This window comes from Cladophialophora psammophila (assembly GCF_000585535.1).
Source record: "Cladophialophora psammophila CBS 110553 chromosome Unknown aczJe-supercont1.5, whole genome shotgun sequence".
Lineage (NCBI taxonomy): Eukaryota > Fungi > Ascomycota > Eurotiomycetes > Chaetothyriales > Herpotrichiellaceae > Cladophialophora > Cladophialophora psammophila.
The window spans coordinates 1,421,306-1,435,367 of NW_006912926.1; the positions used below are offsets into that span (position 1 = coordinate 1,421,306).

At 52.4% G+C, this 14,062-nt stretch overlaps 7 protein-coding genes across 7 annotated transcripts; 5 read left to right on the forward strand and 2 right to left on the reverse strand.

The window, feature by feature from the left end:
* Positions 1-36: 36 nt before the first annotated feature.
* On the forward strand, positions 37-2,112 carry A1O5_04156 (uncharacterized protein; the record flags this gene model as incomplete). Its single annotated transcript, XM_007744764.1, has 5 exons — positions 37-291; positions 355-655; positions 706-815; positions 874-1,286; positions 1,359-2,112. The coding sequence occupies 5 exons, from the start codon at positions 37-39 to the stop codon at positions 2,110-2,112; spliced, it is 1,833 nt and encodes a 610-aa protein (XP_007742954.1).
* A 734-nt stretch (positions 2,113-2,846) lies between these two features.
* A1O5_04157 (uncharacterized protein) lies at positions 2,847-4,683 on the reverse strand (the record flags this gene model as incomplete). The annotated part of the gene is made up of 5 exons (XM_007744765.1): positions 2,847-2,896; positions 3,035-3,308; positions 3,476-4,004; positions 4,084-4,322; positions 4,387-4,683. 5 exons carry the CDS (start codon positions 4,681-4,683, stop codon positions 2,847-2,849), a joined length of 1,389 nt encoding a protein of 462 aa, XP_007742955.1.
* Positions 4,684-6,397: 1,714 nt separating this feature from the next.
* On the forward strand, positions 6,398-6,712 carry A1O5_04158 (uncharacterized protein; the record flags this gene model as incomplete). The annotated part of the gene is made up of 1 exon (XM_007744766.1): positions 6,398-6,712. The coding sequence occupies one exon, from the start codon at positions 6,398-6,400 to the stop codon at positions 6,710-6,712; it is 315 nt and encodes a 104-aa protein (XP_007742956.1).
* Positions 6,713-6,781: 69 nt separating this feature from the next.
* On the forward strand, positions 6,782-7,837 carry A1O5_04159 (uncharacterized protein; the record flags this gene model as incomplete). Its single annotated transcript, XM_007744767.1, has 1 exon — positions 6,782-7,837. The coding sequence occupies one exon, from the start codon at positions 6,782-6,784 to the stop codon at positions 7,835-7,837; it is 1,056 nt and encodes a 351-aa protein (XP_007742957.1).
* Positions 7,838-8,905: 1,068 nt separating this feature from the next.
* On the forward strand, positions 8,906-10,245 carry A1O5_04160 (uncharacterized protein; the record flags this gene model as incomplete). Its single annotated transcript, XM_007744768.1, has 5 exons — positions 8,906-9,029; positions 9,146-9,245; positions 9,362-9,785; positions 9,879-9,938; positions 9,991-10,245. 5 exons carry the CDS (start codon positions 8,906-8,908, stop codon positions 10,243-10,245), a joined length of 963 nt encoding a protein of 320 aa, XP_007742958.1.
* Positions 10,246-10,256: 11 nt separating this feature from the next.
* A1O5_04161 (uncharacterized protein) lies at positions 10,257-10,952 on the reverse strand (the record flags this gene model as incomplete). Its single annotated transcript, XM_007744769.1, has 1 exon — positions 10,257-10,952. One exon carries the CDS (start codon positions 10,950-10,952, stop codon positions 10,257-10,259), a length of 696 nt encoding a protein of 231 aa, XP_007742959.1.
* Positions 10,953-11,588: 636 nt separating this feature from the next.
* Positions 11,589-13,250, forward strand: A1O5_04162 (uncharacterized protein; the record flags this gene model as incomplete). The annotated part of the gene is made up of 1 exon (XM_007744770.1): positions 11,589-13,250. One exon carries the CDS (start codon positions 11,589-11,591, stop codon positions 13,248-13,250), a length of 1,662 nt encoding a protein of 553 aa, XP_007742960.1.
* Positions 13,251-14,062: the final 812 nt, after the last annotated feature.

Sequence of the window (14,062 nt, forward strand, 5' to 3'; positions counted from 1 at the left end):
GCTCCTAGAGAGTGCAAGATCGACTTTGACACAGAGATGGCTTCTCACGCTGTTTCCGAGGGCGGTGTAGGAAAGGCCCAGCCTAATGGGCCAGAGCTGGTCTCGGTCGACGAGAAGAGAGACCTGTCGAGTGAGAAGCAGATCGAGGATGTCGACATCAATGATCAAAATCTGCATTACGACGAAGTGGACGAAGAGCCAGAGCTTCACGCGAGGACCTACATTGCGCTGTTTTCCATGTTTCTGTTGAACATGGTTCAAGTCGTGGCACTCCAGGGTCCTCCGGCGGTTGTGAGTCTACAAACCCCCGTGCCAGGTCCCTATGACACTAGTTCTAATACTCAGAGACAATAGCTCGACTTCATTGGCAATAGCCTCGACAACCCCAAAACCCAGACTTGGGTGCCCAATTCTCTTTCACTTGTACAGGCAGTCCTGGGACCTGTCATTTCTCTCACCTCAGATACCTTCCAAGCTCGAAAGAGCATCCTTGTTGGCTCATGCCTCATCTCTCTGATCGGATCCGCCATCGCCCCCGGCTCAGGCAACATCTACAGACTCATCGTGGCCCAAACATTGATCGGCTTTGGCTTTGCAGCAGTACCCCTTGCATATTGTGTTCCTAGTGAGATCCTGCCGAGGAGATGGAGGCCGAGTAAGTGTAATGACCAGCCCTGAGCGAGCCCAACTGACCTAAGGTTGTAGTGGCACAAGCATGCATGAACGTTGCCGCGGCCTTAGGTGCTATTCTCGGGCCCATGTCGATTGGTGCCCTGACGAAACGCAATGCAGAGGACGGCTGGCGCAAGTTCTATGTACGTTACCAGGACTCAAATTTTGTGACGCAGAGAATGAGTTGCTGATCAGTAACAGTGGATCCAACTTGCTCTATGGGGGGCGACCGCTGCAGGCATCTTTGTGGGGTATAGACCACCCAAGAGACACACCCGGCTTGACCACCTATCCTTCTGGCAGAAACTAGGCCACATCGATATCCCCGGCTGCTGTCTTCTCACTGTTGGCTTGTCCCTGTTCCTGACTGGTTTGAACCTGGGAGGTAACTTGTACGCTTGGACCAACTCGCGGACGTTGGCGACTCTGATCGTTGGAATCGTGATCCTCATCGCCTTCGGCATCTACGAGTGGAAGGGCACCAAAACCGGAATCATGAATCATGTTCTCTTCCGTGGCGGTAAGGCAGCAGGTCGCACATTTGCTATCTGCGTGGGCTTGATCTTCATCGAAGGCATCATGCTGTTCTCATACATTGTTTTCTACCCCGTCTTGTGAGTCTCACCCTACATCCCCCCCCCTTACCAAGACTACGGCAAACCTAGGCACTAACCGCATGCTATCAGAACATCCTCACTGTTCGAAACAGATCCATTACTACTCGTGTCTCGAGAAATGCCATTTTGGGTTGCCGGCGGCATCTCCACTGTGATCTGGGGCTATACAAGCACCCGGTTCCGCACAATCCGCGAACCGCTGTTCCTGGGTTATCTGATCTTCACTGGCGCGATCATCGGCTGGACCACGATTCAACCTAATGACAGCACTACTGCCTGCGTGATGAGTGGTCTCGCGGGTTTCGGTTTTGGTGCACCACTCATCCTGATCATTGCCGGCGTGCAGCTCTCCACGCCACACAGCCTGATAGCAACGGCAACAGCCGTGACGACCTCGTCTCGAGCCGTTGCAGCAACCGTATTCACGGCCATATACGCTGCAGCACTCAACACTCGACTTACCACCAACATCCCCAGCGGGGTAGGTGGAGCCGTTGCTAAAGCCGGTCTTCCAGCCAGTTCGATCCCGAGTTTCGTCGAGGCCCTAGCGGCGGGCAATACGGACGCTCTGAGCAGCATCCCGGGTGTGACACCTGCTATCATCGCCGCTGGTGTTGCAGGGCTAAAGCAAGCGCTCGCGGATTCTATCCGGGTAGTTTACATTATTGCCGCGCCTTTTGGGGCGGTGGCATGCATTGCGTGCTTATTCTTGGGTGATTTACGCAAGACGATGAACTATATCGTTGAAGCGCCGGTGGAGGAGCTGCATGCGAAGAAGCATCATCATCACGACCAGCGTCGGGATAGTGAACATGCTGCCTGAGGGACGGTGTTGTCATCATTTGCATCGCGGCCAGTCCAATGGGTGGCCTGGTCAGTGCCGGGGTCGTGTGCCAACCGAAGGAAAAAAAAAAAAAAAAAAAACTTGAGGACGATGATAGAGGAAGTGATCTGGGTTCTGAAACACTCGTACGTAGCGGTTCCCCGGAATACCAGAGCAAAGACTTGATCACTCTACCGAGCACTCACTCCCTTTTATTGTGCCTTTTGTTCCCTGCTTTTCATCTCTTTCCGAGCCTCAGAAGAACAAAGGGCCCCCTCCTTCTTCGTCCCTGACTATTACCGCTCACACCCACGAGACCGTCAACATAGTTGCGTAATTATAGTTGTGTGGTTAGGCACACGAACACGATCTGCGATCCAAGATGATTCTATACGCAGACATCAATGTCTATACATACATTATACATACTCATCTGCGGATAAGCAAGTGGGTATCTATCTCGCGTCTAACTATGTTGGCTGTCGCGTACGCAGGAATTCCAGGAGACATCTATTGTTATTGTGGTCATTGGGAGCCTGGTTTGGGGGAGGAGGGGGAAGGAATTGGATCGTCGTCCCTGTTGCCTTCCCCTTCCCTTCACATCACGGCGTTGTGTATCTCCCTGCTCCATCAGTATTGCATTTCATCCCTTGCATTGCATCTTGGGACTAGGTCTCATCGATAACAACCTGCAACCCCCCCTTCTTTTGCCTGCCCCCTTTGCGCTATTTTGTTTATTTCTCTTCACCCACCCGTACCGTCCGGGGCTTCCATCGTCCCTCGCCTGTTATTTAGTTAGTTAGCTAGTTAGTTGGGTTGGTCGGGTGGTAGGTTGGTTAGCCACTGAACCCCCCCTTCTCCCTTTCTTTCCCCTTCCACATTTTCCTTCCCCTCCCCGCCCAGCCGTTCAGCTTCCGCTTACATCTGACCCTCCTATTACCATCCCGCGTCTGTGCTACGGCCGCCGCTGCTGCTGTGGCAGCGGCGATGATGACGACGGACGACGACCTCCTCGAACTCTTCCGGCCCGAACAGGTTAAAAAGTCCTTGCACTCGGGCCAACTGGTCGTGGTGTAGATGACAAAATTCCCGAAACCGTGCAAAGGGATGCACGCCGCCGAGGTCAGGTAGAGGCCGTAGATTTGGTTGTTTGGGGAGATGAAGTTGTTGTAGACCCTATTCACGCTTATCGGGACCTGTATATTTTCGCGTATATTCACGTTAGTACCGTTGTTTTTTGGAGGGGGGGGGGGCTGGTAGACGTGGTGTTTTAACCTTTCTGCTTTTTGGTAAAGAAGGGGGGGGAGGGGACCATTCAAGAGTCACAAAATGTGGAAACGCGAATCGGCGTGTTGAAACTTACCCAGGTAATAAACAAGACAATGGTACACAAGAACGCGAACTTGGCGTATTTCCAATGGATCCTGTCAAATCGCGAGGACGACCTTCGCGGGAGGAATTGGTCTGCCGGGCCTCGTAGCATTGTCTGGTCGGAGCCGGATCGGTCGAGGGTGACGGTAGGAGAGCCAGGTGCGGCGAATATCGACGACTCGTGCGACAGGTTCTGAGACTCCAGGTCCAGGACTTCGCGCGAGTGGATGGGCGCGAGTGGTTCGAATCCCTTGAATTCGGGCGATGTCGGTTCCGGCTCTGGCTCACTGTTGCCGGTGGTCACGTTGGATCTGCCCGACTCCCTCGTCACCGGGGCCGCCGCCATGAAGGCTCTGGCAAAGGCCGAAAAGCGGCGATCTCGTTGAGGAGTGTTGCCATCGGGACCAGGCTCATCCCTGTGCAGAACACATTCGGCCTTGGCGGATTTGACCTTCCGGCGCACGAGGAGAATTTGTTTACCGCTCAGAGCGAAGAGAAATATGGCCACCAAAATAAAGCACCTAGCCAGGGTGGTCAGAAATAAATATCATCAAAGATTCCCTGTGCTTCGCCCTTGCCTCGCCCTTGCCTCGAACTCACCAAATCGGCACATAAAATGCCACCAGACGCAGAATCTGTGATTCTTGGGCGATCCAGCACCACATTGTTGCCGGACCATAGACAGTCTTCCCATCAGGCCTCCAACACAAAAATACCAAAGCCGGGATGAATGGTAGAACAAAAGCCGCCAAGATCGCATACACGTCGACCCTTTTCAACTCGGTAGCGTTCCGTTTCGTGCGAACGGTGAGAAGGACATTGAACGCCATAATCATAACCTGAGCAAAAGTGTTAGACCGACTGGCAAGCCCCTCCTTGTTTGGCGCTGTGGGACAAGCGTACAAGCAGCGGATCCGTCATAACAAACCAATTAATGAAAAAGGCCTGTGTCTGACACCATGCAGAATCTCTCCCAGCCTTGATAGGATGAATGCCCCAACTATACGCCAAACATGCAAAGACATTGGCGACGGCGATGGAAAAAGCAAGACGGTTAACAGGTTTCCGGAGCGGTGGGTAACTGAGGAAGCTGATTATTGTGAACGACGAGCCTGATATGGACAGACATGATGAAACCCGGGCGGCGATGTCGATAGCTCGTAGCTGATCGGCGGAGAAAGTCTGGTTGTATTCGGACATGATCTTTTCGACATTGTCGAGAACTCGGCTTAAGCCATCGAGTCCGCTCAGTCGACTATTGGCGAAGTCGGGAGTAGTCAGGTGAGCGCGAGACCACAGACATTGGCCTGTCCGGCGCGCCCCAGGGCGCTGTTGTTTTCAACCTGGCAGCGTCGTTATTTATTTGCGTGGCTCAAGGGGTCGCAAATCAGTGATTCGGCTGGCAAAATCGAGGGTAGTGGAGGAGTGTAAGAGTAAAAGCCATGCCTTCGGTGGTCGAAGTCGGTTCAGCTGATGAGATCAAAGGACCCCTCCGACCGGAAAAAGGAACCAGGAAGCAAGGAGTGACAGAGCTGGGGAGCTGGCCGGTCCTGGTTCGGCGGGTTGCTGGCACATGGCCCCCCCCCCCCCCCCCCCCCCAAGTCCCATCTGGAGTACTCGGTAATAGGGAGTCAGTTGTAAGAAGTCGGTTGCGATCGTCGGAAGGACTTCACCGGCCGGGAGGGTTGATGGCGTTGAAGGATTTGACACGCCTTTGACAGGGTGCTAGACGACAGGGCGACACAATCGATACGCTGGCAGTTTGGCCCCTGCATCATTGAGGCAGTAATGCCCGAAGCGCCATGCCCGTCTGGGTGCCTGCTGTGAGCAAAGCGCTTGATGAAATAATCGCGTCAAACATACACTTTTGGGGCGTCGGCAACAAGAAAAAGATGGGGGACGAAACACGAGAAGGTTGGGAGCCAGCCGGAGGGCGGGCGGAGGGACCTGTGGCACCAACCAAAACGCCGTGGAGCAATGATCAAGGCCTAGGCCCCGGGATTCGACTCTCATCAGCGATGTGGATGGCTTAATGGCTTGATGGTTTGGTGGCTTGCTTCGAAGGGGGGAAATTCAAGCCTGGTGCATAAACTCGGGGAATGTTACAGCCCAAGACAGCCTTAGCTGGGTAGCTGGTAGTTGGTGGCCCGAGCTTCCTTCCTCCTCTCGAGTGTCTTCCTCGTTCGGCATATGTTTCCGGGACCTTTCAACGAAGCGGCCTACGCGGGTGACCGAGGCCTGTGCAAGTTCGTATGCGGGGGCTACCGCTTGAACTACCCAGTGCCGAAGAGCGGTATGGGTAAATGTTTATGACTCGAGTGTGCGTGTCTCTTGTAGCCCGGAGCCTGTGGGTAATAATTGGCGCGAGGTGAAAAGGGGCCCGCAAGGCTGAAAGCTCCCCAAGTGGAGCGTCGATCGAGTCGCTATAAACATATATACCCTGTCCATACAGAACTTCTCATAGAGTCTGCTTGCACATGTACTCTGGCACCGGGCAGCACTCGAAACAGAGCTTGGGCCGTCTCGACCACATGGATCAACCGAATAAAAGGGGCCTGTCCGCCAACCGCCAGAGACTAAGCGCTTACCGACCCGCCCAAACGGACTACCGCTTTCGTCGTCGAGGCATTAATAGCAACACGTTGAACAAGCATCTACTCACCCAACAACCATGGCGCTGAAAATGAAAGCTGGAAACCAGGACGGCCCGTTCAGTCGCGCAATCTTGGTGGAAATATGGGCTCATTCCCCAGCAACAATGCTTTCTTCTTGAAAGATGCGGTGAGTGTAGTCATGGTGAGATATCCTCTTTGATATCCTCGGTTCTGTCCTCATCAAGGCATTTGATCTTCCCCAAATTGAGAGACCTTGAGGTCTTCAGACACAAGGCCACTTCCATTCTACACTCCCAGCCATGGACGACAGAATCATTTCGCCCCGCGGAGAAGTAACGGCCTTGCTCCAGCAGGATGAACATATCCCCGACGACGAGGAAGAACAGACCGAGAATGAAGATCTTCGACAAATGGTTTGGCAACTTTTGGATCCGGAAAGCGATCTCGCCCAGCGCGTTGAGGAGATCGTTATAGGAACATGCGCGAAGCGAGAATATGACCACCAAACCCAGCCCGACGAGAACGGCGTCGTCGAGATCCTGCCCAATGTGCTGAATTCTGCGGCACTCGAGGAAATTCTCAAGAGCGTGAGGAATCTTCAAACCTTCTCGTGAGGACCTCCGGAGCCCACAAACACTGCCAAAGCCTCTGACGCTGATATTCCCGATAGGTGGTGCGTGAACATGCCAATCCCACCGAACATCCTCACTCGTCTCAGAGAATCATGGCGCGACATCCATCTGCGAGTCCTCAAGCGTCAAATGTCTGACGACGCAATCAATCTCCCAGAACTCGACTTTGACTTTTTCAATTCCTTCCCCCTTTCTCAGACTCACATCGACAGAAACAACTTCGGCAGCATAGTGTACTCCTCCCGCATGGACACAAGATTCCTTCGTCTGCAACTTCTCGTGCCATATTCTCCTGCCAACGAAGGCCCAGCCAAGGCGGAGTGGACGAAACGAAAGACCGACCTTGCGATATCTGTGATTGGATCCCTTTCAAATCTCGCATTGATCTATGCGACGGACTATCAGGGAGAACTCCCCATGCTCATCCCGGCCATAATCGAGAACCACGCGTCAACATTACAGGAGTTAAAACTGCACAGTATCCCAGTCTTCACATCGAGGCGACCAAATGGGCTTTTGTATCTGAACCCCGACCAAATCCATCTCATGGCAACTCGTTTGAGATCGCTCACGCGTCTGGAAATGGATCTTTCCCCGTTCGATACGACTGGGGGCGACCATATGGCCATGCCATTCACATCACCCTCTCCGACGACTGCCGCCTTATCGACCCTGGTCCGCTCTCTACCAGCACTGCGGACAATGAGACTCTGGATCGAGATCCCCGTCACCAAATCAATCTTTCAAGACGATGACTCGTCGGGAACGCGTCCACCGCCATTGAAGGAGGGTAAACTGTGCCAGACCGTTGCGAATCTGTATGCGCTGTTGATGAAGGATTCAGAATTGACAAAAACGTCGAAAACGTGGGAATGCTTAGAGGTGGCTTTCACAAGGTTGGATACGTGGGATCGACAGGGAGCTTACCCAAGGTTCTTGACCGTTAGATTGCTTCCTTCGAACGCCGGTATTGATGCTTTGAAAGGAGATGGTGCAAAAAATGCTTGGGTGGGAGGGTTTACCATTGAGGTCGGAGAGTGGCAGGACGACTATGCGGAGGAAGACATTGAGGGTTTCATTGGTTATGCCGTTGGATTCATCCATTAACTCTGAGGCGGCTCGATTGTGCCGGATCGAGGATAGAGCTGTATTGGGCATACAGTGGCACCTAGCGTCAGATCTTGCCTACAAATCCTTGCATCGCAAGGCCGATAGGGCTAGTGAGGTCTCTAGGTGGTCTGAGTTCTAGTATATGTTGTACATTGATTGAGGTCTTGCGAGCAGATCTGGAGGTTCAATTCAAGATGGGTATCTACATCCAATTCTAAGTGTCAAGGGAAGAGACTTACCGTTGATGATGTGTGCAGAAAACGGAGTTGTGGGCTATGCGGCGCAGCACGCAACCCTGCATTCCACTAAATATAGGCCCCTGAGGCTGAGAACCAGCTTTCTTCCTTCTCGGGCATCTTTGCGCAGTCCGTGTTCGAAGATTGAGTTAATCCTGGGTTGAATGACAATTCGGCTGACTTCTGGAGTCCGGGATGAACTGGTATCGGAACTCGAGCAGCTAAATGGAACGGGACACTTCCAAGGCAAGGCTGTCGAGTCAATATTCAGATAACCCCCTCCAAAAAAAAAATGGCGATGCCCATGTTCTCAATGTCGCCAAGGTCGGTACTATCGTCAACGACCCGATCCCTTGCGAGACCCGCCTCGAAGCTTGCACCAACCACAAGCTTAGCACGAATGAAGGAGAGGGCGGTATGTGAAGAGCATGGCTGAACGAGACAAATGCCGACTGCTTTAAACCCCCTGGCTACGTTATAAGCCGTCAACCATGATTTGTTGATCTCAGCAAAGAGATAAGAATGGGTTGGAGTTCATTTACCCCAGTGACAGTGGATATGTCCTCTCCGCATCTTTCGCATGGATCCTCCCAGACATGGTAGTGGATATGATGTAGGAGATGTTCGGATATTCACTAGACGTCATCCAGAAGGACCAGGCGGACATCTCCAGATACGGGAGTAGAATATGGGCGTGATCGATATTGTACCCGTTCACTCGGTTTTTCTCTCTGCAGGCGAACTGGTTTTGTTGAGTATTGCTCGAATAGACTTGGGTGTCAGTCAGGTTGCCGTCGCAGTTAGGAAATATCTGTGATCAATCGACATAATGTCTGAGAACACATCGAAGCCCAAGAGACGAGTCCTGGTGTCTTACGGTGTCGATATAGACGCAATAGCAGGATGGTTGGGCTCATACAAGGGCGAAGACTCGACCAGTGACATCTCTCGAGGTATGTAGAGACCAGGCATTGTTAGCTCGCATGACACGGAATCCGCTGCCGGCGAATGATGCCAGACGCAGTCTACTGCAGAGAGCTGATAAGAACATTTCCATCTCGCGTCCGAGTAGGCTATTTCGCCGGTACAGAAGGTGTGAAAAGGCTGTTGAAGCTGTTTGAGAAATACAACATTAAGGCGTCTTGGTTCATTCCTGGCCACAGCTTAGAGTAAGTGTTTGCCACTCAACACCCCAGCTGCAAGCGTGAACATCGATCAAGAGGGAGGCGGTGCTGAGATAGGCAGCTTTCGACTCCATGCCGAGCTGACTTTGCTGCGTAAACAGAACGTTTCCGGAAGAATGTGCTATGATCCGGGATGCTGGGCACGAGATAGGGTTGCATGGATACAGCCATGAGAATCCGGTTGATATGTCATTCGAACAGCAACGCGATGTCCTTGACTATACATACCGAATGCTCACAGATTTCTGTCATGGAAAGACGCCTCGGGGAATCGTCGCTCCCTGGTGGGAAGTCAGCAGAGAAGCGACAGAATTACTGCTCCACTATGGCATTGAGTATGATCACAGCATGAGTCACCATGACTGTCAAGCATACTACCTCCGGACCGGGGACAACTGGACAAAGATCGATTACACCAAAACAGCTGCAGAGTGGATGAAACCCTTCACGAAGGGCGCGGAGACGGGGCTTGTGGAGATCCCAGCAAACTGGTACCTGGATGATTTGCCGCCGATGATGTTCATGGTAAGTTTTGACCGATTTAACTGCTTTGGCGGAATCGGTGGAGGAATTGCTCCTGGCCACGTCCTCTTCAGAGAGGCTGACCGTCATGTGCAGAAGAAAGTGCCAAATAGCCATGGATGGGTCAACCCGAGGGACGTTGAAGATTTGTGGCGGGTAAGTAGTTACCATCTTTCTGTCCATCTCGGCAATTCTGAGCTGTTGGCAGGATCATTTCGACTATTTTTACAGAGAGGAGAAAGAGGGGTTTTATTTCCCCATGACAATCCATCCCGATGTATCGGGAAGACCGCATGTCTTGCTCATGCATGAGAGACTGATCGAACACATCAACAAGCACGAAGGCGTTGAATGGGTGACGATGGCGGAGATGGTGGATGATTTCAAAAGCAAACACCAGCCTGCCGAAGGAGCCATGATGCCAGCACCGCGGGGAGAGATTCTGTCGAAGAGCCAGAAATAGGAGAGCCGACGTTATGGCCTTTTGTTCATGAATTTCAAAGCACCCCCTAGGTTGGCAACCTTGATCACGTCACGTAAGGTGAGACTGATGCGCGTTTGCCGCCGAGCTTGTCCGGTGTTATACGGTCGTCGGTCTCCGAGAAGATGCCAATTGATGATCTGTTTGGTGTCCAGATCCTCGTCCATCTGGATCTCAGAAATGCCGTGCAGTGTGGTGACGTACATTTCGCCCGTGGTCACCAGCAGACTGCGAGGCTCCTGCAAGATTCGCCATGTGGGCTTCACTTCTCGTTCGCCGCCTTCATTCTTCTTGTAGACCTCGAGTACAGTATGACTGCCCAGGCTCACTGTCGCAGTGATAGGGTCGTATGCAGGCCCATCTTCATGAGGCATGATTCCTTCTCCTGGTTTGTACTCGTTGATCAGGACGTGGTTTGGGGCCTTGTGTGTAGAAGTCTCAAAATATTGGCCTTGTTGGAGACGGGTGACTATCGCATCGAGGAAAGCTGGCATGGGGGCAGCAAGGAGAGTATCACGGGCAGAACCGGTCAAGGTGGAGGGTAGGGACAACAGACGCCGATGGCTTAGGACAGTCCACCGTGACTCGGGCAGCTTGTGAATGGCGTTGAGGATGTGCTCCTCCTCCGACGGGGTAATGAAACTGGGAACATAGTAGCATGACGGTGGTAGGCCTTCGACCAGATCCATGGCGGGGAGGGGACGGACTGTTAACCCTCGTACTCCGCACTTACAGTTGACTACAGTGTAGACCGACATGGTTCAGTTTCGAGGAAAGTAAAAGTGGCTGAAATGGTGGCTAGTCGAGTTTGTGTCCAAACCCGATTCGGACCACGTGGACTGATGGAAAAGCAGTCGACGGCGCAATAATCGAACGATATCTCTCTACAGGTAACTCCACCAGCTGTATATTAAACTGAGTGTCTAAGTTTCACTAGTCCAAGGCATAGAGACCCTTTTTTTCTTTCTTCTAACCAGAGATCTCATTCAACCTCAAAGCAAATATTTCTTCAAGGGCAGCGCAGCCTGACGCATTGTCAAGCCTCTGCCACTTCCTCCGTTGGCACTTTCAGAGCCTCTTCGACGGTTATTCACCAGTGGAAATGTATTGTCCCCGCTGAAGTTGGAACAAAATATAATAGTTATTGATCAAGCGGTTGCCATATTCAGTTGAGCTGTGGAGCTCATCGTGGACGGTTAGATCCTCTCCCTCTTCAAGACGTCATGACTTCCAAACGCCGAATTGACTTCTGTCAGTCTTCGCAAGTATTACTATCTTTCCATACGAATACCTCCCCCCCTGAGATGTCTTTGACCTAGTCAGCCATGGCCGACGAATATGTTTCGTTGTATCGCCAAACTCTCGCAAGACGTCAACGCCTATACGAGGCGGCAATATCGACAGGCGGGTACACTCCCTTTCTCTGTCCATGGGATTCACTACCAGCCTTATATCTGTTCCTTGCTATAGCATTCACCCCCAGACTTTCTCCCAAGCTGGCCAAAGCTGTCCGATATATCACTTTCGTTATCATTCTCTCTCAGGGAATCTACACGGTATGTCATCGCCGCACACTCTGGATTGGTGCTGGCTATGGGATTGGATTATTGACTGCCTGGGGCGTCATCATGGCTGGAGCTCTTCTCTTGTGCAACAATGTGGCGCGAGATTTCAGAAGGCTGGAAATGCGAGCACTCAAGACCGAGACTGCAGCTTCCGACCGGACCAGGTCCGCAGCATTATCTTGGTCAACCGACCTAAGTCAGGGTGTTGCCATGACAAACCGGAAGGTGGCCAATGTGCATCCATCCTCCGATACCAAGCAGATCTTCCCTGAGAAGCCTCCCTCACAATCATACGAGTTGGTATGGACGGGATTCCCTTACAATTCGGGCTGGTTCCATGTCACTGACTGGACGGTCGACTTGATAACGAGTTTTCGAGCCGTGGGCTGGCAACATCGCATCCCAACAGTAGGGCCTATTGATCCTTCCATACCGCGCGACACATCTGAAGTGGTGTCTACCATTAGAGTTAGCAATGACAAAAGCCGGGCCCTGCAATGGAGGGCGTTACGAGGTTTCGTCACAACCTATCTCGTTGTCGATTTTCTGAAGACGGTCATGATTACAGACCCGTACTTTATGGGCCTGACGCCACTGGAGTCGCCGTCACCCTGGCCGTGGCTTGCTCGGGCCAATGATATTATCCCTATCGCAACACGCTGGGTCAGAAGTTGGACTACCCTGTTCGCGGTGGTGTTTGCGTTGCAGTTTATTTTCAGCCTGAGCCCACTGTTCTTCGCCACTATCCTTCCAGCCCTTGTCGATGTAACAAAGATTACGAAGGCGCCTCTTCTGGAACCATGGATGTATCCGAATTACTGGCAGCGACTATCGACCTCGGTCATGTACTCGGGCCTGGCAGGGTTTTGGGGCAAATGTTGGCACCAGATGTTTCGGTTTGCCGTCTCAGAGCCGTCGAGAGTCTTGGTTGAGAAGTTGCATTTGAATCCCCGTGGCCAGGCTGCTCGAACCATTCAGCTTCTGATGGCATTCACGCTGTCCGGATCAATCCACGCGAGTGCTAGCCACACCGCATTCTCTTTGGTCGTCTCTCGTCCCTTCTCTGGCGCGTTGTTGTACTTTTTCCTACAGGGCGTTGGCATCCTCGTACAATCCTTCGTGGTCAAACTCTTACAAAGACACGTTCCGTGGGTCAAGAAACTTCCGCTAGCGGTTCGGCAGACAGTTAACGCGCTGGTTGTGGTAACTTATCTTTACTTCACAGGGCCATTATTGGTCAACGACTTTGCAGCATGTGGGCTATGGCTCTACGAGCCTGTCCCAATCAGCTTTTTCCGTGGGTTAGGGTTTGGACCGGGCGGAAAGGATGAAGGCTGGTGGACGTGGAATCAGGAAGGATCACGATTCATCGGGTTGTGGAAAGGCGACAGATGGTGGAAGAGAGCAGTGGCGATATACTAGTAATTTTCGACAGAGTGTGTGAGAGGGACAAAAGCGTCCTGAATTTGCAACATGGACGTTTTGATGACCGCAATAATATTTGGTATGAGGAGATGCGGGCAGGTCAGAGGAATGCTAGTACTCACGTCACTTGATATAGCTGGAGTGGTGCAAAAGTGGCCCTTGGTGGCCCCTGGTGCTAATAATAATGGCATGCAACTAAAAACGTACCGACTACCCAGTACAGTGGGGTGCAAGTACTTGTCACCTCGTATCTGTTACTTCTACTTGTTAGTTGAGGTGCCCGCTGCATGATGTCACATGGACTTGGTGAGGCTCACGTGGACAAAGTCACTGGCCAAAGGCTGCCCCATCGATTTAATTTTGGGGAGGGGGGGAAGGTACATACAGGGGCCACCACCCACGGAGGGGGACACCCCCTCCTCCCCAAAAAGCACCAAAGCACACAACGGACACCCGCCTCCCGCCTCCCTCCCAGGGGCTCCCATGACAAGACCAGCTTCAGGTTCCTGGCATTCGCCATCTTTCACCCTCTAACAAGGAAAGTCTTGCATCAACTATTGTCCTCTACTTGTACCCACGCCTCCCGCCGCCCGCCTATTCTTTCCCCGTCACCTGCTCCTTCTTCCTGCGCCCCAACTGTGCTCTGCATTCTGCTTGTCGCACCACAACGCCGCCCTGCTGCATCAACACGAAGAAGCTCAGAAGAGACAAGAGAGCATCACAGGAGGAATTGATCGAGACCACCATCGCTCTCTGCCTCTGGGGCTCTCGCCCAGCGTGGACCTTTCAAACAGTCTTCCCACACTATC